At 42.9% G+C, this 26,127-nt stretch overlaps 1 protein-coding gene across 1 annotated transcript in view; it reads left to right on the top strand.

Annotated features, from left to right (window-relative positions):
* The window catches only part of AMMECR1 (AMMECR nuclear protein 1), a 126,144-nt gene extending 111,399 nt beyond the window's left edge, over nucleotides 1-14,745 (top strand). The window contains exons 4-6 of the mRNA XM_047081847.1: nucleotides 6,723-6,813; nucleotides 8,280-8,376; nucleotides 10,323-14,745. Coding sequence (XP_046937803.1) covers nucleotides 6,723-6,813; nucleotides 8,280-8,376; nucleotides 10,323-10,437 — 303 coding nt within the window. The 3' untranslated portion in view covers nucleotides 10,438-14,745. The remainder of the gene's footprint in view (nucleotides 1-6,722; nucleotides 6,814-8,279; nucleotides 8,377-10,322) is intronic.
* The last annotated feature ends 11,382 nt before the right edge of the window (nucleotides 14,746-26,127 follow it).

Raw genomic sequence — 26,127 nt, 5'->3', positions numbered from 1 at the left:
CCTTTGTGGTTGCTTTCACAAAATAACAGTAAAAAAAATAACTTCAGCTGAGGTTGACGACAAAGCATAGTTTTCAGGGTAGAATATATTAAAAGGTTACTTGTGCCCGAATGATAGCTTTGCAATCGGTTATCCTTTTTGACCAACTTTTCTAGTATTTCTTCCATTTCTAAAAGCATCTCACTTAAAGGAGATTTGAAAACAAGGGCAGCTATAGACATGGGTCAACTGATGGATTAAAAACGGTCTAACAGGCTAGTATACATATCCAATGGAATATCACTCAGCAATCAAAAAGAATGAAATCTTGCCATTTGCAAGTACATGGGTGGAACTAGAGGGTATTATGCTAAGTGAACTTAGAGAAAGACAAATATCATATGATTTCACTCATATTAGGACTTTAAGACACAGAACAAAAGAACATACGGGAAGGGAAGCAAAAATAATATAAAAACAGGGAGGGGGACAAAACATAAGAGACAAATAGAGGGTTCCTGGAGGGGTTGTGGGAGGGGGGATGGGCTAAATGGGTAAGGGGCACTGAAGAATCTACTCCTGAAATCATTGTTGCACCATATGCTAACTAACTTGGATGTAAGTTAAAAAATATAAAAAATAAAATAAAAAACGGCCTAACAGGTTAGTCCATGGTGTTGTCTTAGTTGGTTCAGAACACTATTTTTCTTTCTTTCTTTTTAAACATTCTTTTGATGTTTATTTATTTCTGAGAGAGAGACACACACAGAGAGAGAGAGGGAGCAGGGGAGGGGCAGAGAGAGAGGGAGACACAGAATCTGAAGCAGGCTCCTGGCTCCCAGGTGTCAGCACAGAGCCCAACGCGAGGCTCGAACTCACAAACCGTGAGATCATGACCTGAGCTGAAGTCGGATGCTGAACTGATTGAGCCACCCAGGCACCCCAGGACATTATTTTTCAAGTCACTAAGGCAAGAGTTGTTCCTAGGTGGTCCTAGGATTGCAGAACATCTTTATTTTCTCTTGTGTACCTTTCTAAAGAGATTTCCCCCCTTCCCCGGTAATATGTGTGTACTCTTTTTATAAACAGGAAAAACAAATCCATGTTTATGATTGTTGAGGTTTACAGAAGTAAAACTGAGTTAAAAAAATGATTTGCAACAATGCTATTTTTAAGATGTGTGATTTGGCCAGACTCTGAAGTGTTAATTGCTAACAATTTTTAAGCGTTCATTATTAATCAGATGGGCACCTTCCAAATTTCAGACGTACTTCTGAAATTGGTGGGTGGATTGAAGTGGTGCAGATTCACAACTCTGAGGATTTGATGCGCAGATCTGGATAATATGTCATCTACTTTTTTTGTTGTTTTTAAGATCAGGATTGAGGAAAGTGATTCATTAGGATTTGTACAAATCATCATCAGCCTTTATGATTAAAATCTTAATTTTTCCTGCCCCAGTGAGAATTATTCAAGATGATACACATAAAGTAGGACCAAGAATAATGGAATATTTTCCTTTTTTACGGTGAATTTGTTTTCACTGGGAGAAGGAAGAGTCACTGTCTTCAGAAGGCTGAGGTGGGGGCGTCCAGAAGCCTCTGTGGGGCTATGAGGGAAAGAGTGGAATGTGTGGCATTGTGGTTTTGGGGCTTTTAGGAGAAATACCACATATGGCTTTTTTCTACCAAGAATATAAGAAACTCGAGACTCTGGGTCAGACCCATGGGCTGTCCAATGCAGTGCTTGTTTCTGTCCGTGGTACCATGGGCTGTTTTGTGAAAGAGCATGTGTGTCTCCTATGATGCCAGCCTCTAAAGGTTAAAGGGTGTGCCAAATATCCTGAGCTTCTCTCATTAGGAACAGAGTCCTTTTATTCAGTTCAATGGAACTGGCATATTGAGCCTGGCAGGTCAGTCTTATGTGAATGACCAGTGACTGGCTGTTTTGTTAATTGCAAAGCATATTTTGCCAAATGATATCAGGAACAAAGATATGGTCAAAGCACTTTCAATTCCTTGACTTCCTGAATATCTATCTATCTATCTATCTATGCACACACACACATACATGCGCGCATACACACACACACACACACATATATACCCACATGTTATGTATACATGTATATATACATATATACATACCCACATATACATATATGTTTTTAAATATATACACATATATATGTATATATATACACATATATATGTGTGTATATATATATATTTTAAATATATACACATATATGTGTGTGTGTGTGTGTATATATATATATATATATATATATATATGTTTTTTTTTTAATTCAAGTGAATCCACTGAAAATCAGTGGACTAAGTTAGGGCCATACTGTTACAAGGAAACCCAACATTTGGTCACTAAGACCCAACATTTGGGGCTAACTGTGTTATTTGCTAAGGCAGGATGAACCTGAGGAGGTGATTGGTTTTATTGGCCAGGATGTGTTCAGGGGCAGATTTAGCTTTGAGGGTCAGGACTGTGGAGGTAATTGTGGATCCAAATGGTCCCCGGCTTGCATGGAGCCTACCTGATTTAGCCAGAGCACGTTTTATGCTCACTGATGCTTTTAGCCAGATGATTCCTTCTTATGGTTTAGCATATCCAGATTGTTGGCTTGCTGATCAGCCTTGCGAGTACAAGTGAGGCCCTTTGGTAGTGCTGCTGGTGGATTACACTTGCCTTACAGACAGACTAAGGTGTATGGAACTTTGTGCAGTTGTGAGGAGCAAAATATGGACATGTGTCATAATGGGGTAGGAGGGGGCACTTTTTAAATGCCCCTGTGTTGAGAGTCACTGCATTAGAGGATAATAGTTTTAAATGAAGCCACATTTCTAACAAGGGACCAGATAACAAGGATAAATGAAAGCTGCAGAGAGTCTAGAAGCTTCATTTTAGTCATTATTTATAATCTCTTCTCCTATGAAACCTTTTGCTACGTAGCAAAATTGATTAATTTGCATGTATCTCTCTCTCTGGGCCCACGTGCTCTCTGACAGAGGAGTGAACAAATAGCGGCATGGACAAGGGAGGAAGGAGGACGGGGCCAGGTGAATAATCAGCTCTAGACTAATCAAGATACATTTTAGGGTCTCAACATTAATCTTGATATTTAATCTTTCTGGGCGATGTTAAAAACGAAAGATTGTATAATGGCATTAATAAAAATCACTCGCTATGGAACGGTTCCGAACAAATAGGACTTTCTTTTTAGCATGCAATAGGAGTCTGTTGAACTGGCCTTAATGTTCCTCTCGGCACACACAGATATGGCTCTGTTTAATTCCATATCCTCTTATCTATAAGTCCTACATTTAATTTACTACCATTCGAATTGATTTATAGCTTTGCTTAGCAAAAGTACAGTCTTGATTAAAAGGACATTATCACAGCTGATGGACCTTGAAAGCATTTTTTTTCTCAGACCTTCTAATAACATTTGACTCCCATAAGGCTCGATTTGCAAGTCCCCAGTTTTTGCCCACCTGGCTGTACTTCGGGCAGTGGCAGTTGGGTGTATGTTAGGGGTACTAGGGGTGACATGGGTTTCCCCGGTGCTACCTCCTTATTCATCCCTGAAACGGAAGGTTAACTACAACGCTGAGGTAGAGTTTTAGTTTGCTGTAGGGAATCTCAGTACCCTGGTGAGCTGATCTCTTCTCTAGCTGATCATTGCCACTATAGCCTTTGTCTCTTGGGATGCAGCTAGGCTGAAGGATTCTCCAGTCTAACAGAGGATTCGATTATCATACGAATATCATGTTTGATTATTACGATATGAGGATTGCATTTTGGAGTCGTAGCTGGTGACACATTCCTCCCTCAAAACAATACAGGATTAGTTTTCACGCTCATTGTAGTCGAGAGGAATTGATTTGCAAAGCCACTGATTTCCACAGGTTGGCCACATTCGGTCATGCTCCACAGCAGGCCATGTTCCACTCCCCGGTTTTGATTGCGCAGTATGACTCTTTGGTGGCGTCTGTGGTTCTGGGAGTAAAGGAAAATGCTGTTGCTCAACAGGTGACAAAAAGCTATTATGCTTTGATGCTGGTCAGAACATTATTGCCATTCTCCTGGATTCCAACGGTTGAAGAAATGAGTCACTGTGGTTTTGGATTTCTGTCACTCTGGAGTATATTTTTTTACCTATGAAATAAGCTACTTCTCACAAAAGGTTCACTTTAAAATCACCATACTTACATTTCAATTTACAGATACTTTCAACTGTTCAGAATCCTAGGAACACAGAAAAGAACTAAAAATTGTAAATGTGGTACTAATTCTAAATGGGAGAAGTTTGATTATTTTTTTGGTCACATTAAGTTCGATGGTGGGCCCTTCTGAAAATACAAAAGTAAACGAGTCGTTTTTATCTTGGTCAGCATGTCTTTCCAATTCAGTCTTAACCTCTGTCACCTCTTTCTACTTACATATTCATATATATGTAAATATGTAAATATGTAAATATATGTCTGTAAATATATCTACACACACACATATGTAAGCTTTAGTGAGATACTGTTCATACACCATGCAGCTGGTCGTAATCACCTTTAATTGTTAAATTACTAGGCTTAAAACTCTCTGAAATTTTTGTTAAAAAACACAATGCACTCCTGTGAAGAAAGGATTTATGTGTCTAAATCACCTCCAATTTGCCTAAATCACTTTTTTTTTCAATACCCAGCCACAATCTGTCAGAGCTAAACCGATTATTAGAGGCTTTCTAGTTAACCTAGAATAAAAATCACCTGCAGAGTTGTTCTTTTTCCAAACTATACTTGCTGAAGCATGAAACCTTCTGAAATTCTGATAAACTTCATGGCTCCCATTCCCCCCGCCCCATACCAGTTAAATACCCCTGATTTTGTGTAACACTCTCATCTCACAAATAGCGAAACCTTCTTCTTCCTCTCACAGTTTTGGTTAGACACCTTAATAAACACCAAAAGTCTTTCCCATTTTAACATGACAGATTTTTGATAAATTGAGTCAAAGATGCACTGCAGTGAAGGATGGGAGCACAAACTATTTCTGCTGTATATTTTTAAAAACAAGTTACGACGGGGCTGGTCTTGTTGAAGGAAAGAAACTTCAAAGTCACAGATCAGAAAGTCCGTATACAGAAACTGTTGCAAATTTGTCATTGTGTCAGTACCGTGTCAGGCAGTGGGGAGATTAGTAGATGTCCTTTATCCTGGAAATGCCTGATAGCCAAGCCTCATATTTCTTCTCAGCTGTCCACAGTCATTTCCCACAGGTTATGGGAGGCCTTATTGTGTTAGTTTCTAAACAGCTGCCCTGAGTGCATTTTCAGCAGAAGGAGATTCATAAGAACACTGATATTAAATAGAAGAAATCGCCACACAGATAGCCTTTCATGAAACAAACTTCTCAGAAGATCTGGCAGATTGTAATGTATGGATGTGTGAAGAGGCCCCAGGGAAAGGACAAAATGGATTTTTTCAGAGGACTTCTGCTTCTCTGAGAAACTGGGAAACTTCAGGCTAAGCGCAGAACAAGCAAAAGAGGTTTTTGGGGACTCCTGCTCTTCTTCTAGACCTCAACATGCATATAGATGGAAAGAGTCCAGGTCTATGACTTCACTCACCTGCTCTGAAAAGAATCCTCTTTACTGGATAAAAATGTTTTCCTGGTCTTACATCCTCCCTCCAGTCCTTCGGGTGACCTTACACTCCACTGGGGGACCATTGATCTAAAGCGACTGTAGGTTTGGGAGAATGGACTGGAATTGTTATACTTTTGAAATTTCATTTTTACTATCAGCATTTACAAAGAAGAAACTCCCGTGATCCTCAGTTCTGTATACCAGTCTGCAGGATATGAGGGGGAAAGATTCCTTCTGACGAGATGCTAATCAGAGAAAAAGTATATTACTTTCTTAAAACATTAGCCAGAAATTGCCCACACTCAGAGAACCCCCTCTCTTAAGGCATCGCCAAAAGTCTGTATGCTTCACATAGAGTTATAGTGGTCTCTGTGTTAATAGATAAGAAACTGCAAAAATGCCCTGCCCCAAAGCGATTTGAAATCCCTATCACTTGTAAATTTAGCAGTAGCGTGTAAGGGTAATGATGTAGACAGACAGGGCTTGCCACGGGCCCACCGTAAGCCATGACATATATCTTAGAGATATCATATGGAATGGGGTGATGATGTCGAATCTGGTGGTGGTTGGCTTTTTTCACTCTTATCTGGGTTTGCTCATCTACATACAACTCAAGGTTTTAAAGAGACTCAACAGTTTGGGAAGGGAGTCAGCAACCCCATGAGTTTCAGAACTGAATCTGAAGTGGCGACTGTACCTGAAAAGAGGATGTGTATCTGCTGTCTCTTGGGAGTCAGCTTCCTTGGTCTAGTTCCTTACTGTCATGAGCCACAGTTTGGGAGCAGGGGCAGGATTCTTGCCATCAGCTGTCTCATTCTACATACAAGCCCCAGAATGGGTGTTCCGGTTCCAAACAGAGTAGCATAGCCCAACACATGTTGGGCACACGTAAATCGATGTTTTCTGTCTCCGTGGCCATCATAATGGCCCTCACACCCAAAGTCAGGGCTTTGGAAAGAGAAAAATGATAGGCCCTTCTAAAAACAAGGGGAAAGGAAGATTGCATTCTCTTGAGAGTTAAATTATAACTTTTTCTTTCTGTTTCTATGAAGAAGACTGTACTAATAAAACTGCCAATTTCTTTCAGGTGGGTGTACATGGCATTAGAATAGAATTCATCAATGAAAAAGGATCAAAACGCACCGCCACCTACCTACCGGAGGTTGCAAAGGAGCAAGGTCATTGTTGTACTTTATTTCGTATGATCTGGTGAAGAATTTGAACACATATACAAATTGCAATGCGATATCTGACCTTGCAGTTATGTCTGATAATTGATCAGTGTCAAATCATAAGAAGTGATTCTTCCATCACTGCCACTGCAATGTCTGTATGAAATTGGTGAATTCCTCACACAGGAGTCGAGTCCCTGCACTAAAGTTTGATAGCAAAAACACACAACAGTGTACTTTCACAAAAGCAAAGATTTGTAAACTTTGGGTTTTATTCTTAGGCGATGGCTTGCTACGAATTTGAAGTGCCATATTCCCATATTCCATTGTGCTGTATAGCCTTTTGGCACAAACAAGCCTTTTGTTTGACAGTCAGCCAGCCACTCAGTTCATTGTCAGTATCAAATGTTTCATTCTTAGGTGGTTGCCTGTTACTCATTTGCTACTATTAGCATTGTAGGTTTCCCATTAAGATCTGGAGCACTGAGATTAAATGAAGTATTAGTGTCTGATATGCCTGCTCTGCGCTTCCTAATCAAAAGTTTTTTTGTTTTTGCAAATGTAGCACAAACCTTTATGAACCACCACTGTAACACAAAATAAGTCTTCACTCTGTAGTATCTGGTCCTTTCTAGCCACTACTGAATTCCAATCTCATGTTAGTTGAAATGAATATTTCTTTATCTTATGGAGCTTATTTTTCTCATCAGAAAGCATCTGTCATTTGGTTTTCTCACGTTTGTTTCATATAAATGTGAGATACATCACAGTAAAGTCTAATATCATTAGATTTCCCCCCACCTTTGCCCCCCCCCATCCCCCAGACAGGAGAGTTAGATTTGAAGACAGCTGTCTGAAGATTTATTTGGGTTGCTGTCGAAAATGTCTTAATCCTGTAGTTCTGTTGGCTTCGTAAAGCTTACAGAAGAGAGAGGGCCTCGGATATTAGTATACCATCCCATGTCAGAACCAATAAAAATGCCTCTGAATACTTCACACAAATAACACTTGACTGACCACAGAAGATACCATTAAGAACGATAATTACCATGAATTAGTGTGGGAGTCTGAATTACTACTGACTTGGCAGAATGACATTTAGGCCTTTCCCTCCCTCTTAGAGGTGTCACTGTTAGAGGGGAGTACGGTGTCCGTGGTTTGCTACCTAGACATGACTGAGCAGTTACGGCCAGCCTCTTAGATTTCTGGTCTTTGTGGTTGAAATTAAAAAAAAAACAAACAAACTAATGTTGTTGGCCATCATGGGTAGCTAGAATTTAAGGTGTGTGATGGTAGATGTGCTTCCGTACAGGAGGAGACCGTAGCCCTTCTGTGTGATTGTTTTTAGGACCAAAGGACATGATGGCATTTGGTGACAGTGATAGCTGCCGTCTACAAAGTCATTTTGTATTTAACCGAAAGTGCTTGTTGCATGTGTTTGACTGGTATTTTATCTGGTCTGCTCTCCACAGGATGGGACCATATTCAGACCATAGACTCCTTGCTGAGGAAAGGAGGCTACAAAGCTCCGATTACTAATGAATTCAGGAAAACCATAAAACTGACCAGGTACAGAAGGCATTTTCTAGCGCAAGGCTAACCAGGACATTTTGATGCGTATGTCTATAACCCTTTGATTTCTTTGGTCTCTCTTACTTGCTTCTCTTTTCTGAAACAGAATGGAAATGAATGGCAGGGCCGGACTGAGGGTGGATACGGTGAACTCTGGTTGGCAGTAGGGCCTGTATGATGTACGAACCCATCCTTCCCATCTCTAGCTCTCTGCGATTACTCTGGCTTTACATGAGCAAGCCCTCTGAGCCTTTTTCAACTACATTATAGATGAAAGTCACCTGAATTAGCGATTGGCTAGCTTTTGAATGGCTTAGCAGAAGCCCCGGATTCTGCTAAGCAGTCCTCAAATTTGAATTTAACCTTAGGATGTGGGCAGCAATAGAAGTCTACCGTGAAAGCTTACTAGAAATCACAGTTGAGCTAGACTTACAAATGCCAAATACATTTCTACGTGGGATTATAGGGATACTTTTTTTTTTTTTTTAAATACCCAACATTTTAGGAAAATGGATTGCTGTTTCCATTTGTTTCAATTCCGTAAAACCACACTGAATGCCTGTAGTCTAAAAACGGACTTTTCTCAGCTCTGAGGAGTTACAGATTTGAAAATGCCTTCCTCTCTGCCTTCCCCGGGTTCAGCCTAGGAGAATAGAAGGGCATGCACAAGAATAATTATTAATATAAGGCAGAATGTGATGGGTGGTATGAGATCATACAGTAGGGAAAGAGGAATATTCCAGGAGGGATATAGTTTTGAGGCTGGGCTTGAAGAATGGGTAGACTCTTTGAGGGACGGGGGGAGGGATTAATTTAGTGAGTCGAGGCAAGTTCTGAGGAATGTTCAACAGTAAGATGTGGCTGGTCTTTCAAATAGATCTGTAAGGAGGTGTTCATTAGAGCAAAACAACGGCCGAGAAGGTGGGTTGGGTCATATGACGGAGGGTCTTGAGTTCCAGATGAAGAAATTGAGACCTGATTCTACAGGCAGTTAGTAGCCATTGAAGGGTTTTAAGCACGTGGATTTGCGAAGGTGTAAGACTGGAATAGACAACAGGAAAATTAGGAGGCGTTACTGCTACCCAAGAAGCTGTGGGAGCAATCCAAAGGAGGTGAAATGGGAGCCTTACTAAGAGCTGTGGTGGGAGGATGAGAAGAAGGGAGGAAACAGGTGAGAAAACACCGTGCAAGAAATGACAGGACTTAGTAACATCATTCAGAAGTAAGGAACAGGAACAAGTCAAGGCTTTATGTAGAAAAGAAGGACCGAGGCAATCCCTTTGACCCAGGGAGGGACCACAGGAGGAGAGCCCCGTTTTGGCACTGATTCTGGAGTTGAAGCGCCTCCTGGGGTGTCTGTGTAGAAACGTCTGGTTATGTCACCGAAAACGTACATGTGCAGAAGTCATGGCCAGAGATGGTGACTTGGGATCATCTGTCAAGAGGTCATGGTTGAAGTTGTAAAGGTAGGGCTCACGGAGGGGGCACAGAGCATGGGGTCAAAAGAGCCGAAGGCAGAAACACAGCAAAGTCCGACAAGGCAGGAAGGAGCAGGAGGAATAGAGAGATAAGGAGCAGTCTGCGAGACAGGGGGCTGGGGCGGGGGAGAACCAGGGAAGTGCGTTATTGTAGAACCCGTGACACGGGAGAGCTTCAGAAAGGGAGCAGTGGGTGGTATCATACTGGAGAGGTCAAGCAGGAGCAGTTCAAACAAGGAGGGGTAGAGTAGAAAAGAGCGCTGGACTCAGACTTTGGATTCCTGGGTTCTGACCTCAGCCTTGCTACTTAGTTGTGTGGCATTGACATTGGGCGAGTCACTTGCTTGTCTCTGGACCTCTGTTTTTCCTGTTGTGTAAGGTTATCTCTGAGGTCCATCCTAGCTCTGAGTTCAGTATGTCATCTGTTTCTTGATGTTAACTTTGTCTCTTCCCTGACTTTTTCAGGTACCGTAGTGAAAAGATGACCCTGAGCTATGCTGAATACCTTGCTCACCGCCAGCATCATCATTTCCAAAATGGCATTGGGCATCCCCTTCCGCCATACAACCATTATTCCTGACACTGAGCCGCACAACCAGTCACTGGGCCTCTCTGCAGACCTCTTCCCAGGAGACCCTACCCCTTCTTGGTCTAGCTATCTCTTTTACTGTACCATTTTATGATGATAGTTTCCGTTGCCATGATGAAGCTTGGACATTGTCTGTTAAGATCATCATGGTAACGGGTAGGAAAATGGCATTTGTTAAGAAGATTCTGTTTTATTATTTTAGGTCATTGATTTTTTTTTTTTGCAGCATATATAACTTTTGGGGTTTTCTTTCCTCGCAATATTTTGTAGGATTTTGCTTTGCTCTCTCAATCAGGTTTCTGTCTTTCTGTCCTTCTTGCCTTCCTCCCTGTCATCTCTCCTTCTTCCCTTCTGTCTTCTCTTCCCTCCTTCTTTCAACTGTGGATGGAAGAAATTGTGCAGTTTTTAAGGATTTTATTTAGGTTTCTCTTTAGTTTTCTTCACTGAGATAGATAATTTTTGATAGCTGAGTTTGGGAGCAATTCATATCAAATTCAGGTATTTGTATATGACTCTGGAATTTGCCTAAAATTCATTTTGCTATGAGAGCTTAGTGTGTGGATCTGCACTCCTTAGGTGTGTGTTTTTCCCATGGTTGAAATATATGAACTTTAGTTCTAGTATAGAACATTCGAAAGTCCATGATAGGGCTTGTCACAGAGAGTGAGAAACCATTTATGCCTATTTTGCTGGTTATCACAGAAGAGACGGCCTCATCACTTTATAAAATCAACTTACAAACAAAACTACAACACTGTTTTAAGAAAGTGCAAGCTACCTTTCAAATATGCTACAGAAATCATTTTGAAGAGCAACAAATATCAGGAAGAGAGCAGATACAGAATTTAGTGCCTTTGAGAAGAATTTACTTAAATGGAAAGGAGAGAAGTTGGGGGGGGGAAGGCAATTTAGAGAAATATTCTTATAAAATTTTATTGTTTCTATATGTGAAACAGCAGATGAGACAAATTCCTTACTCTTGAGTATTTTTTTAAGGTGAAAAAAATTTATTTTGAGCAATTAACCAAAAAGAGACATTTGTCTATGATATATTAATTTAAATTCGTTAGCTTTAGGTTTCAAGAAGTCATGATTGGCCAGAGGCAATTCTAGCTACTATTTAAAGAAAATAGTAAAGAGAATCTAGTGAAACAAAAGTTCATATATTGCCATGATTTCAGATTATGTTTGTCCTGGGGACAATACTGGAGTCTTTCTGCACTACATACTTCTGATAGAAACACCTTGACTGTGTTGGTAAGATGTTACGTCACACCTATAAAAATGGCATTTAGAGATGATATAGTCGTCAGAGCCCAGCCCGTTGGCCAGGCTGGTCTTCTCCCCCTGGTGCATACAAAGAGAACTTCCTACCATCAGTAGGAAGTCCGTGTGGACATCCCCAGGAAAAATGACAGATGATTCTGGAGAAAGATTACCTTCATTTTACTATAATAACTGTGTGTGTGTGTGCGTGCCCATGCATGTGTGTGGGTGGGTGTGTAATTTTTTTTTTTTCAAACAGGAAACTATATGTCAAATGAGGAATAGAAGTATGGTGCAGAATGTATAGTCCAAAACTACGAGATGTCACTGGATATCAAAATGGCAGAGCTTAGGTGACAAGCGACAGACTGCTAGTTCAGAAATCAAAAACCCTTTCCTAGCTTGCAAGGGAACTGCCTGAATCCCTTCTGCTTGCCGCTGTGGCAGAGCACACCGCTTTAGTTTTTGATGAGCATTCTTAGAAGTTGGTTGGTATTCCTTCATCCACAGCCCCCGTTATTGAAATAACCATTTTGAGTTGTGATGCCTTAACTAAGAAGCCAATTGTTAGCCTGAAATGCAGTCTCGGTAGCCGGTTTCACTGAGCATCGAGATTAGTCAGAGAAAGCTAGCTGTTGGTCTTTTGAAAGGGATTTTGAATCCTTTCGTTTCTACTTGGGAGCATTTTGGAGCAGATTAGTCTTTCAGTGTGAAACCAAGTGGCAACCTAATAGAGACTTATTTCTTGCCCTTATAGGGAAACTGAGCACAAGCTGAATGCTATTGTCTGCTGCAAAAAAAAAAAGGGGGGGGGTAAATAAAACAAGCAAACTGAAGAGACAAAATAGACCAATATTGACCCATCCTATCCATCATCTCATCAATTCAGCAGGCTCCTCATCCTGGGTGAGCTCATGGTTAGAAGTTGTTGTGTTGTTTTTTTTTTTAAGAAAAGATCTATGACATACATATGTGTGTGTGTATATACATATACTTACACATACATACACACATATGTGTGTTTATGTATTTAACGGTGCTAATCAATCTTGAGCAGGTCACGTGACTGGTCATGCGGACTCTAAAATCATATCAGATTTTTTAAAATTCTTGATATATGCAGATGTTATACAGATTTTTCTTAAACCAGTGTAATAATGTTATACTGAAGAAATAACCATCCTGCAGGCTTCAGAGGACGAGGTCAGCAATATTTCCCACCATGGCTTGGGGGAAAAGGATAGTTTTGTCTCCTTTTGTTTTCAAATTAATGCACAGTGCATTTTTGTCTCTAGTTGTTGACTAAAAAGACTTTGTAGCTTTGTAAAGGGTGTTATACAAACTGTAATGGTGTGCTTCAAACAAACGCTAGACCTTTTCACCTCTGTCGTATACTACAAAGCTGTCAAATATGTGGTTTGAATTCACTTTGAACATGTTGAAATATGTAGCATGTGTCTTTAACTCAGACGAAGATTCTGATTGCACAGGTTGTTTTAGCCAGTTGTGGTTTATTTGTTCAGAAACACAAATGTGAATTGCACTCATCACCAGAATATTGTATAAGTCAGCGATCTTTAAACAGCTCGGAAGTAATACTTGAACTTCATTTGAGTAGCACAAAGTTTACACTGCCCCCCCTTTTAAATGTTAATTAGTTCCATTTCTGTTTTTTTGTTTTTAAATGCAACTGGGTATTTTTCCTGTTGGAAAACAGTAACGCGTTTTACTTTTTGGTATGTAGCAAAAGGCTTCCGTTTCTGGAAGGTTTTCTTGTTCTTAAACAAGGTTAGCCAGGTACCAGATTCTAAAAGAACAATTGTGCCCCCTCCCCCCCATTAAGTGGCCTTCTGACTGCACGAGAATGTGCTAATACTACCCGCTTCAGTCTCCCCTGCCGCAAGAGGTCGGTGTATTTGATGGAGGAAGTGCAAGGCTCGCTCTTCCCCCCCCCCCCCCCGCCCCGCCAACCCCCTGTAAAGCAGTTGTAAGATTTTCAGCACAGCACACACAGTCCCACCACCCAGCACACCGGAAGTTTGTATACTGGCCTCTTTTCATGTCTTCAAATGTGCAGGAAATTTGAAACTGTCATCTGGAATAGGGCTCCGTCTCTTAACGTGTGTTAGATCAAACCAAAGAAGCCCCCAGCCATGCCCAAATGCTGCTCTAAAAGCCTGCCTTCCAGTCCTTACAAAAACCTTGCAGGATTAAATGTGTTCACTTTTTTATTTTTGTACAGTTTCTAAGTGATTTTTGCTAGTGATGTTAAATGGAATTAAGTTTATTTGAGTGGTGCGAGCACCTCCTCCATTGAAATAAACTGGCGACTTTCCTTTTATTTTTTAAAAAGAGAAACCCATTGTGTGCCTCTCGATTTAAGGGTTTCCGATTACATTATTCTTAAGACCAGCATCGATCCTTTATATACAAAGATATGTTTTCCTTGTTTTTTATTACTGTTTCAGAAGAAAAGAAGCCTTTTATTTTGCTCTGGACCCAGTAACTGCGCTGGTACATAGACGCACTGAGAAAATAAACTTTTGTAACCACCTCTGACTGTTTTTGTATATCGAAGTCGATTACTTTTGAAATATTTGGATCTAGTTTCTAAGTTATTTTAGTGTTTTATATGTTCCCCCGAAATTACTTTGAATCGGTCACCAGCATACTGAGTTCTTGGTGATACAGTGGTGAGACTCGTAACAAGCAAAAGCTACCTGGAGTAGCTCCTTTTCCTTCTTTCCTAGTCCCCTGGTTTTGGATTACCGTGAGACATCACAGATCACCTGACACCCCTCCAGGTATAAACTAGATCCTCGTGCCCTCCACATTTAATTGCTTAATAGTTTGAAGAAACTATTGGAAATGGGCATTTTATATGACATGTATAGCTTGAAAATATTAAAACTGAGCGAAAGGAAACTTGAGAAGGTTTACGTGGGTCTGTAAGGTATGGCTGTGGAAAGATATTGTAGTAGTTTTGACACTATTGTTACTATCTTTAAAATCATTTACCCAATAAAACGTTAAAACCGAGTTAGCGTCGGTCGTCTGTTTCTTTAACCTGCCTCATCATGAGGATCTTGGTCTCGTGGGGGCTTCTGACTAAAACGCAAACTGTGGAAGACTTTGAAATCATACACTTGGGCCCTGATGCCGATGTCTTTCCAAACTCGCGCTCGGGAAAGCTCAGCTGCCCGCAGCTGCTCCCTAGCTACCCCGTGATCCGCCTGGGTCATCCTTTTGCCCAGCCCTGAATCCGGGCTTGGCGACTGAGTCCAGCCTTTATAGCACAGTCCGCCCCGGCCGCGGGTCCGAGGCAAGCATCAGGCTTGAGTTCCGGTGGTAGTGTAGATGTGCACGAAGCCGGCTCCAAATTCCTTCCGGATCACGGTGTTATCGATGGGTGTTTCCCCCTCGTGAGTTGGTAGGGAGCGACACCAGCGCTACCCAGCGGGAGGAACCATCTCACGGGGTGGGAAGTCTTTCTTTTCTTCTGCCGTCAAGGTTTGCCAGGTTCGCGGTATGGGACAGAATCTCAAAAATGCCCAAGATGTGGCTCCTCAGAGAGCGTCCACACTCCTATCCACACCAGGCCCTGCCACACGTTCAAACGTATTACCACTTTTCTGGTTCCAGAGTTGTATGAGCTCTCCTCCCACCCGGGGCTTGGGGAGAATGCCTTGAGCACAGGGCAACGGGCGCTGCTGGCTTTCCAGGGCCAGACGAGAGCCTGCATCTAGAAAGAAAGCTCTTGGGGCACCTGCGTGGCTCAGTGGGTTGAGCGTCCGACTTCGGCTCAGGTCATGGTCTCCCGGTTCGTGAGTTCGAGCCCCGCATCTGGCTCACTGCTGTTCGGCACCGAGCCTGCGTCGGATCCTCTGTCTCCCTCTCTCTCTGCCCCTCCCCTGCCCACGCTCTATCAAAAATAAACCTTTAAAAAAGAGAGAAAGAAAGCTCTTGGCGTGCCACCTCCATCAGCTGTTGCCTGATCTCTCTCCCTATGGAAAGGCTACCGAGGACATTGCTGAAATACCTCTGGCTTTTTCTAAATCACTGGCTTGTCTCAGTACTAAATCCTATGCCGTCTCATGCATATCTCGGGATTAATTGCTAGTGAGTATGTGCGGGATAACTTTCGGTTACGTTGCCCCAAAGCCCCGCTCCCCATGTGAATTTGAGGACATGTGCTTATGTCAATCACAGTGGCTAAAAACAGCCAGCTCCGGTCCTAGGGGGCCACTGCGGTTTTGAGTGGTGCTCCATTAAGGTGGCCATCTGCCCGAGGTTTACCCAGTGCCATCATTCATGTTTAATGGTACACAGGATTTTTTAATGATTTAGACAATATTAATAGGCTCAGGTAGAATGAAGTCCTTGAACAAGCCCACAGCATTCATTTTTATCGCATTAGTGGTTAACTCAATGGTCTGGACAGATTTCAACTTCAGTAATCACACTCCACCTACCTAAATTCTTCACAGAGCTTCAGCATTTCCTCTCTAGATTTCATGCCCCACTAGGCACCTCGGAAGACAAGTGTGGTTGTATGGGATGCGGCAGTTTCCTCTCTGTTGATGGAAAACACTCTCGTGCCCAAGGGGTCCTAGCCGTGTGAGCTGGGGGAAGTGCGCTGTGCAGAAATCACACCCGGCTTCCGAGCTGCCAGTCAAGGGAGCTAGTGAGTGCCCATTCAGAGAATGGCTTCTCCCACTGGCTGCAGCTCTGACCACAAGAGCCAGGACGACTGTGGGTTTGGGCTCAGCTAGCTGTCATGGCTTCGCACCTGTTTGCCCAGGCTTTCGACGTGCAGGAGGAATGCCTGAGCGGAAGGACGTGACTCAGGCGGGCCCTGGGTCTGCTGCTTTGGCTACTACGTTACATGGCCTTCCTTGATCCCGTCGCTCAGGGTACGACCCCCCCCCCCCCCGTTCCAAACCCCGGACCTGTTGAAAGAAATCTTTCCAGACCGGGGAGGACATTGCCTTAGATCCTCAGCGCTGTTCCGAAGCCAGTCGACCTCGCCCCAAGAACTTGGTTGCGACTGTGTTGAAAACTGACCCTTACTGTCTCCTGTTCAGATCGTACTATCTCAAATCGCGTCAGTGAACCGGCCCGGAGGCCGTGCGCTTTATAGAACTGAACGCTGACCTGCGCTTGCAGATTGCCATCGTGACAGATGATCACATTAGCTCAACAGAGGTTAGATGTAGGATGCGCTAAGTCTGGAGCACGCAGCGGGTGGTGGCTGCGTTACGTGCCTCTGTGCTCACCGAAAGGGCCCTGGCGTCCTTGGGCTCACGCCCCCATTCTAAAAGGACACAGCTGTGTCACAAGGGGCCGGTAATGTCTTCAGCCTTTGGTCTCCCTCCACGGTGCCAGAATCTCTCTGCTTTTTAATCCAAATCTCAGCTGACGTCTCATGACGTGAAACGGAGGAGATTAGAAGCAGTGGTTTGTGATAAATTACAAATGCATACCGGTTACGTATAAAGCTAATGAGAACAACGAGGCTTGCTTGGATGACTATAAAAGCTTATAATCGGGGCGACAGATCATCGAGGCACTCAGAGCCTCGGCACCCCATGTGTTTCTGTATTGCTGTTGGGCGGCAAGAAGGTCCTGGTTTGCACGGAGAAGAGGTGGGATCTTACTTCTGTCGTTTTATCATCGTGGGTGTGCATACAGGCCCAAGCGGGGAAATCCTGGTGCAGTCACAACCTTCTTCTGACCCAGGCCTGGCAAGGCCTACCAGAAGTTAGGGCACTCCTGACACGAGAACAGAGAGGAGTCAACCCGACAGCTCCTGCTAACCCACTGGTGGCCTTCGATGGTCATTCCGGATGTACGTTAGGTACGTGGTCATGTTTTTCAAGTTGTATTTCAGGGTTGTTGGTTTGTTTTTGTTTGTTTGTTTGTTTTTGTATTGCAGTTTTTAAATACTGTACATGTACACACACGTCTTTCCGGATCACGTGTTTACGAAAGCATGGATCCATCGAACAGAACCCCAGGTCCCACAGGATAATCGGAACACCACTGCTGGAGCCCCAACACGCTGTTATTTTGAGAGCCTTTGGCAAGCTGTCATTTCACCTCCCTTTCCCGCTCTGGCCTTTTCCTCCCAAATGTCAGGCTCAGTGCGATCCATCAATATTTACTGAGTGCCCGTCCCCACAGAGGTATGGTACCGTGCTTGGTTTGAGAATTAAGACGGTGTAATCCTGTAAGGCAAATTAACAGTCCACTCTGAGCTAGGAGCTGTGGGGGCATACGAGTTTGGTCTGGTTGGGAAAAGCCATTCTGACTGGAGCCCAGGCCACATCGGGCTGGCTCTATAGGGTTCCCCTAAACGGTTACACCCCAGAGTGGCACGAGGGCAGAACTGTGGCTTCTTCCCCCGTTGGCAGGTGGCATTTCTTTGGCCCTCCAACATGTCAGCGGCACCCTGCACTGCGTGCAATCGTGATTTGCTGAGCGGAGGAGACTGCTTCTGTCCCCACAATGTAGCTGGCCATCTTGTTCCCTGGCAGGAAGATGCAAGGTGGTTGGGACAGAAAAGACGTGACTATAAGAGAAACAGGATTCTTTTGTACACGCAGGACGGCATTTGTGGCGGAAAGTTTTGCTTTGTGCCACGAAGCTGCCCTCTGAAAGGCTTCAGGCCCTTCCCGTATCCAGGAGAGAGGGAACAGAACAGAGACTAGGCTGTTTGCTCAAACAAGCCTGGAGGCCAGGGTACAGAAGGAAGCTTATGGTATGCCTACCGGTGAAAAAATTACCCCATAGGGAAGAAAAATCTCTTCGTGGAGCAGGGAGAGAGGACAGTAGCGGTAACTGACCCAGAGAGGAAAATCAGAGTGACTTTCAGTGCGACTTTCACCTGCTACGTGGAAAGGCCAGGAAGGCAGGATTACATTTGGAATTGTAAAACAGGAAACACAACTGGTACACAATAGAACGTGTAAATCACATTTCAACCGACAGGAAGCTGCTGAGGGCTGCAGCCATTGCCGAAACAGCAGGCAGATTTGAAAGTTGCTATCGTCACTTTTCACCGAACTAGCATTTCCATCCAAACATTCATTCTGGAATGACCCTAGGTACACGGTATGTGTCCACACATGTAAGTGCATTTGTGCGTATCAGCACAGGAGATGGGGGTTGACCGAACGGCCGGATGGGGCATATTGCCCACTCCCACATACCCTGGCCGAGTAGAAAGGGTGTCTTGCACTGGAAAGGGCGGGAAACCCCCATCTTTTTTTTGAAGGACAGGACTAGTGCGAGTAATGCAAACATTTCCCTAAACTTTCTCTACTTCAAACATTCCAACGAATTCCAGGAACTCTGCATGGAGACACTGCCGCCCTGCTAGCCTAGGCCTCAGCGATGGCCCCTTTCCCAGAACTGTGGTCAGGGATGGCGGTGGGTGGCCATCGTGACCTCTGTCAATGAAGCCGTGCCCCTCGGTGACTTGGCCCTTGTTGATCTTGCCTAGCATATGTGGTCCACGGTACACATGAATGATGGGGTTGAAAAGGGGGCAGGGGGTTCGTACAGTTGTTCAAATAGGATGGGATGGCTCCAGTGGGGTAGATGGGCCTCAGTGGCCCCTTCTTCCTCCATTTGGGTTTGTACCACTCCAGAAGAATCTGCGGACTTGGAGAAGGCCAACTAGAAATCACTAATAGTCTGCCCTAGTCTGGGCAAGTGCAGGCAACACCCTTCATTCTAGGGCCGACTACACAGTGCGTCCTGCAAGCGGGACTTGAGAGGTAAAAAGACACTCCTTTCCTTTCACCTCCTTTGTTGGACATTGTCTTTATTGAGGCGAAATTCACATAACATGCAATCAACCACTTTAAAGCATCCAATTCAGTGATATTTAGTGTATTTACAATAGTTCTAGTTTACAACTTTTTCATCACTCCATCAAAATACCCATCCCCACTAAGAGGTCACACCCCATTTTCCCCTCGCCCAACCCCTAAGTGACCTCTAATCTTCTTTCGGTCTCTCGGAATTTACGTATCCTGGATATGTAGGATACGCAGCATAGTATCGTATCTACATACTACACGTATTGCCGTATTGTCAGATATCCTACAAATGGAGTCATACAATATGTGACTTTTTGTCACTAGCTCCTTTTACTTAGCATAATATTTTCGAGGTCCATCTAAGTTGTAGCGTGTTTTAGTACTTCAGTTTTATGGCTGAATGATATTTCGTTATATAGCTATACCACAATTGGCTCATCCATTCATCAATCCACGGATGAACATTTGGGCTGCTTCAAACATTCGGCTCTTCTGAATAATGTTGCCATAAACATCCGTGTCTACGGAGGTTTCTGTGTGGACATACGTTTTCATTTCTCTTGGCTGTATACTTAAGAATGGAATTGCTGGATCATAGGGTAATTCTACGTCTAACTTTTTGAGGGACCATCAATCTTTTCTACAGTGGCTGGCTGCACCATCTTCCATTCCCACCAGTCATATATGCAGGTTCCAATTTCTCCACATCCTCCCCAACAGTTGTTAGTATCTGTCTGATCATAGTCATCCTCATGGGTGTGAACTGATACCTCACTGTGGTTTGGATTTGCATGTTGTCCATGATCAGTGAGGTCGAGACACCTTTTCATGTGCTAATTGGTCCATTTGTATATCTTCTTTAGAGAAATGTCTATTCAAGTCCCTTACCCAGTTTTTAATTGTGTTGTTGGTCTTTTTGTTGAGTTGTAATGGTATACACACACACACACACACACACACACACACACGTATATATAATGATATATGTATGTGTGAGTTGTAATGGTATATATGTATGTGTGTGTGTGTGTGTGTGTATATATGTATATATAATGGTATATGTGTGTATACCATATGTATATGGTGTGTGTGTGTGTGTGGAGAGAGAGGGAGAGAGAGTATTAAATCCTTAGAGAAGTAATTTGAAAATATTTTCTCCCACTCTGTAGTCAGTCTTTTTTACATTCTTTATAATGTCCTTTCAGGAATAAAACTTCCTGGTTTTTATAAAGTCCAGTGTATCTATGCTTTTCTTTTGTTGCTCATGTTTTTGGCGTCAAACCTAAGAATCTATGGCCAAGTCCCAGGTCATGAAGATGTACACCTATGCTCTCTTCTAATAATTTTACCCCTTGTATTTAAGTTGTTGATCTATTTTGAGTTAATTTTTACATGTGGTTTGAGGTAGAGGCCTGACTTCATTCTTTTGAATGTGGATATCCAGTTGTCCCAACACTATTTGCTAAAAAAGCTATTCTGTCCCACATGGAATGGTTTGGGAACCCTTGTTGAAAATCAATAGACCACAGAGGTTTGGGTTTATTTCTGGGCCCTCAATGCTATTCCATTGGTCTGTATGTCTACCCTTTTGCCACTACCATACTGTTTTGATTACTCTAGTTTTGTTTGTTTTTAATGTTTATTTATTTATTTTGAGAGAGAGTGAGCAGGGGAGGGGCAGACAGAGAGAGAATCGCGAGCAGGCTTCGCACTGTCCACACAGAGCCTGATGCAGGGCTCGATCCCATGAACTGTGAGATCATGATCTGAGCCGAAACCAAGAGCTGGACACTTAACCCACTGAGGCACTCAGGCTCAGGCACCCCTGATTACTCTACTTTGTCGTAAGTTTTGAAATGGGGAAGTGTGAGTCCTCCTGCCTTTTTCTTTTTCACGATTGTTTGAACTCTCCAAGGATCCTTGAAATTCCTTATAAATTTGAGGGTTGGCTTTTCCATATCTGCAAAAATAAAGGCCACTGGACTTCTGATAGGGATTGCACTGAATCTGTAGATTGCTTTAGGGACTGTTGCCATCTCGATATTAAGTCTTCCAATCCACGAGCATGAGATGTCTTTCCATTTATTTAGGTCTTCCTTTTACCTCCTTGTTTAAATTTATTCCTAGGACCCTTATTCTTTTGGATGCTATTGTTTTTCTTTTAATTTTTTTTAATGTTTATTCATTTTTGAAAGACAGAGAGCACAAGCAGGAGTGGGGCAGAGAGAGGGGGACACAGAATCCGAAGCAGGCTCCAGGCTGTGAGCTATCAGCACAGAGCCCGACACGGGGCTCAAGCTCACGAACTGCGAGATCATGACCTGAGCCGAAAGTTGGATGCTCAACCAGCTGAGCCACCCAGGCGCCCCTGGATGCTATTGTAAATGGAATTGTTTCTCTTAACTTCTTTGATATATAATCCATTATTGGTGTATAGAAACACCACTGATTTTTGTGTGTTGATTTATTAGTTTATTTATATTGAGAGAGAGAGCAAGGAAGGGGCAGCCAGAGAGGGAGACAAAATCCCATGCAGGCTCCGTGCCGTCAGTACAATGCCCAATGCGTGGCTTGATTTCAAGAACCGTGAGATCATGACCTGAGCAGAAATCAAGAGTCAGACGCTTAAGCAACTGAGTCACCCAGGTGCCCCCGTGCATTGATCTTATATCTTGCAATGAACTTTCTTTTTTTCCTTCCTTCCTTATACACTAGTAGTGTGTGTGTGTGTGTGTGTGCATTCTATGGGATTTTATATAGAGAGAATCCTATCACCCTGCAAATAAACTTTCACTTCTTTTTTTTCCATTTCCATTCTGGGTGTCTTTTGTTTCTTTCTCCTAATTGCTCTGGCTAGCACTTCCAATGTTGAATAGCAGAGGTGAGAGCTACAGTCTTGTTTCTCACCTCAGGGGGAAAACTTTCAGTCTTTCACCACCAGGTATGATATTAGCTGCGGGTTTCTCATAAATGCCCTTTATCACATTGTGGAACTTGCCTTCTAAACCTAGTTTGTTAAATTTTTTTTCATGAAAGAGTGTTGACTTTTGTCAAATGCTTTTTTCTGTGTCTATTGAAATGACCATTTCCCCCCTTCGTTCTGTTATTAATGTGGTGTGCTGCCTTGGTTGATTTTATATTGAACCACCCTTGCATTTCTGGGATAAATCCCACGTGGGGCTGTGGTATGATCCTTTTAATGTACTGTGGGATTTGGTTTGCAGATATTTTGTTGAGGACTTTGGTGTCTTTATTCCTAAGGGATACTGGTCTGTGGTTTTCTTTTCTTATGGTATCTTTATCTGGCCTTTGTATCTGGGTAAGGCTGGACTTATAAAATATGTTAGAAGTGTCCCTTCCTCTTCTGTTTTTTTTTTTTTTTGGAAGAGTTTGAATAGGATTATTGTCAAATCTTTAAATGTCCGGTAGAATTCATCAATGAAGCCTGGGCTTTTTCCTAGCTGGGAGGTTTTTGATTCTGATTCACTCTCTTTACTGATAGGTCTATTCGGATGTGTATTTCTTCTTGAGTCAGTTTTGGTAATTTGTATGTTTCTAGGAACTTGTCCATTTCCTGAAGACTAATTTATTGGTATACAACTGCTTATAGTGTTCTCTGATGAGCCTTATAATTTTTGTAAGGTTGGTGGTAACACCCCTGCTTTCATTTCCAATTTTGTTATTTGTCTTTTTCTTCTTAATGAGTCTGGCTAAAGTTTTGTCAATTTTGTCTATCTTTTTAAAGAACCAATTATCGGTTTCACTGATTCTATATTTTTCTATTCTCTTTCTCATTTAATTCTGCCCTTCTTTTTCTACTTCCTCAAGATGTAAAGTTAGGGTGTTGATTTCAGAGCTTCCTTTTTAATGAAAGTGTTCCTAGCTATAAATTCAACTCTGAGCACTGCCTTCACTGTATCCTGTACATTCTGGTACATTGTATTTTCATTTTCATTTATCTCAGAGCATTTTCTAATTTCCCTAGTGACTTCTTCTTTAACCCATTGGTTAAGAGTGCATTGTCTAATTTCCACATATTTGCAATTCTTCAGTTTTCCTTCTGTTACTGATTTCTAGCTTCATTCCATTTGATCAAAGATGTTTTCTATGATTTCAATCTTTTTAAAACGTATTGAGGATTGTTTTATAACCTAACATATGGTGCATCCTGGAGAATGATACATGTACACTTGAGAGGAATGTGTGCGGTGCTCTTATTGGGTAGAGTGTTCTGTGTATGTCTTCTGGTCTAGTTGGTTTATAGTGTTCTTCAAGTCTTCCATTCCGTATTGACCTATTATTGTCTAAGGGTCCTAGCCATTATTTAAAGTGGGATATAGATGTCTCCACCTATTACTATAGAACTGTTTCTCCCTTTGATTCTGTCAGTGTTTCCTTCTGATCTTTTAAATCTGTTGTTTGGTGTTTTGTGTGTTCAGAATTGTATCCTCTCAAAGAATCAAGCCTTTTATCAATAAAAATGCCCTTCTTGGCCTCTTGTAACAGTTTTTCACTTAAAATTGATTTGGCCTGGTATGTAGCCACCCCGGCTCTCTTTTGGTAACCACTGCTTCCACTGAGTATCTTTTTCATTCCTTCACTTCCAGCCTATTTGTGTCTTCGGGTCTAATCTGAGTATTTTGTAAGCAGCATATAAGTGGGGTCATGTCTTTTTCACATCCATTTTGCCAACATATTTCTTTTAATTGGCAAGTTTAACCCATTTACATTTAGTGATTAGTGATAATCACTAATTATTTAGGATTTTTTTTCTGCTATTGTGCTGTTTTCTGTATGTCATATCTTTTTTTGTTCCTCAGTTCCTATGCCTTGTTTTGTGTCTGATGGATTTTTTTTCCCTTTGTGAATCATTTTGATTCCCTCTTCCTTTCCTGTATCTTTTATTTATCTTCTTAGTGGTTACCATGGGGATTATGGTTAACATCCCAGATTTATAATAATCTAGTTCGATCACCTTTTTCTTTCCCGTTTCTTTCAAATAGACTGTAATTTTAGAGCACTTTTAGGTTCACAGCAAAATTGAGCAGAAAGTACAGCAAGTTCCCATATACTCACTGCCTGTCACCCCGCCCTCCACACACAGCCTCCTCCTCACCATCAATATCCCCACACATGAGTGGCACATTTGTTACAAATGATGAAACTACATCGGCACATCGTTATCACCCAAAGTCTAGCATTTCCATTAGGCTTCACTGGTGATGCTGTACATTCTGTGGGTTTGGATAAATGTATAACGACATGCATCTACCATTACAGTAGCATACAGAACACTTTCACTGCCCTAAAAGTCCTCTGTGCTTCACCTACTCATCCCTCCCTACCCCAACCCCTGATACCACGGATCATGATCATTCCTTTTAAGTAATTAAAAGAGCCAGCACTGATCAAGTGCTTACTGTGTGGTAAGGACCACGGCATCCACTTTTCAACAGCCTTATAAATCTCCCATTTTACAGAATAAGAATCTAGTTCAAAGAAGTTACCAATTATCTAAGGCCACCTAGGCTACAAAATGGCAGAGCCACCATTCAGACCAAGCTTGTCAGGCTCCAGAGACTGAGCTCTCTAGCGTTCACTCTGACGTCTCGATGAGGATGAGTATGAGGGTGGCAATGGTGGTGGCAGTAGCGGTGGTAACGATAGCAGTGATGGCGTCTGGCATTGATGGAAGCAGGGCTTAAGGGGCCAGGCACTGTGCCAAGTGCCTTTACGTGCCTTATCTACTCACTCTTCACACCGGCTCCAGGAAGCAGGTACTGTCGTTCTTTCCATTTTACAGATGAGTAAACTGAGGCTCAGAGAAGGTCAACAAAAATAGCCCTCAAATGCACAGCACCTACTGAATGGAGGAAGGTGGCTATCATTGACCATCGATGGAGGCAGGCTTCCTCTTGCCTCTCTGTCATCTCTCTCTAGGACTGGAGACGGCAAAGACATAGGACAAGGTCTTTGGCTGAAAACTGGTTGGTTTGAAGTTCAAACCCCAGGCGCTTAGACTTGACATTATTTGACTCTGTTTTACAAGGACACACGAGGTCTGACAGAACTGCTCTCCCACAGGCAGGGCCGAGCCTGCCCTTGGCCGTCTAGCCTTAGTTATTGTCTTTCTTGTCACAGGAGGACGGCCCCCAGGCTTCTGGGTACACAACCAGGGCTCAGAAATAGCCTCCTAATCGGCCTCATCAGCTTTGAAGGAGGCCACCGCAGGAGGGGCCTAAGTAGGCCAACACTTTAACCCAGTTACATGAGGGCAGCTGTAATCCAGGCTGATCGTGTCTTCCTAAGCTCTTGGGAGGGACGCGCAGGGAGGAGGCAGGGGACGTCCCATAAACCTCTTCCTGTGCTCAAGTATCCCTGGACCTCCCTGCAGACACTCCTTCCCTTTCTGGAAGAGCTTGGCCTCAAGGCTACAAGGGCCAAGCTTCATTAGAGCGGCTGCCAGCACTGAGGGATGGTTGGTGGCAATCTCCAAGTGCGGTCAATGCCCACGGTATACACTACCCTAGGCCGAGGTGTTGCCTCTCCTTGAGAGGCCCACTGCCCAACGCTTCTGCCTTGTCGGAGG

This window comes from Lynx rufus, unplaced genomic scaffold, assembly GCF_022079265.1.
Source record: "Lynx rufus isolate CCGP_SWC_20201006 ecotype Redwood Valley unplaced genomic scaffold, mLynRuf1.p SCAF_19, whole genome shotgun sequence".
Taxonomy (NCBI): Eukaryota; Metazoa; Chordata; class Mammalia; order Carnivora; family Felidae; genus Lynx; species Lynx rufus.
This window is presented reverse-complemented; position numbering and strand designations above follow the sequence as displayed.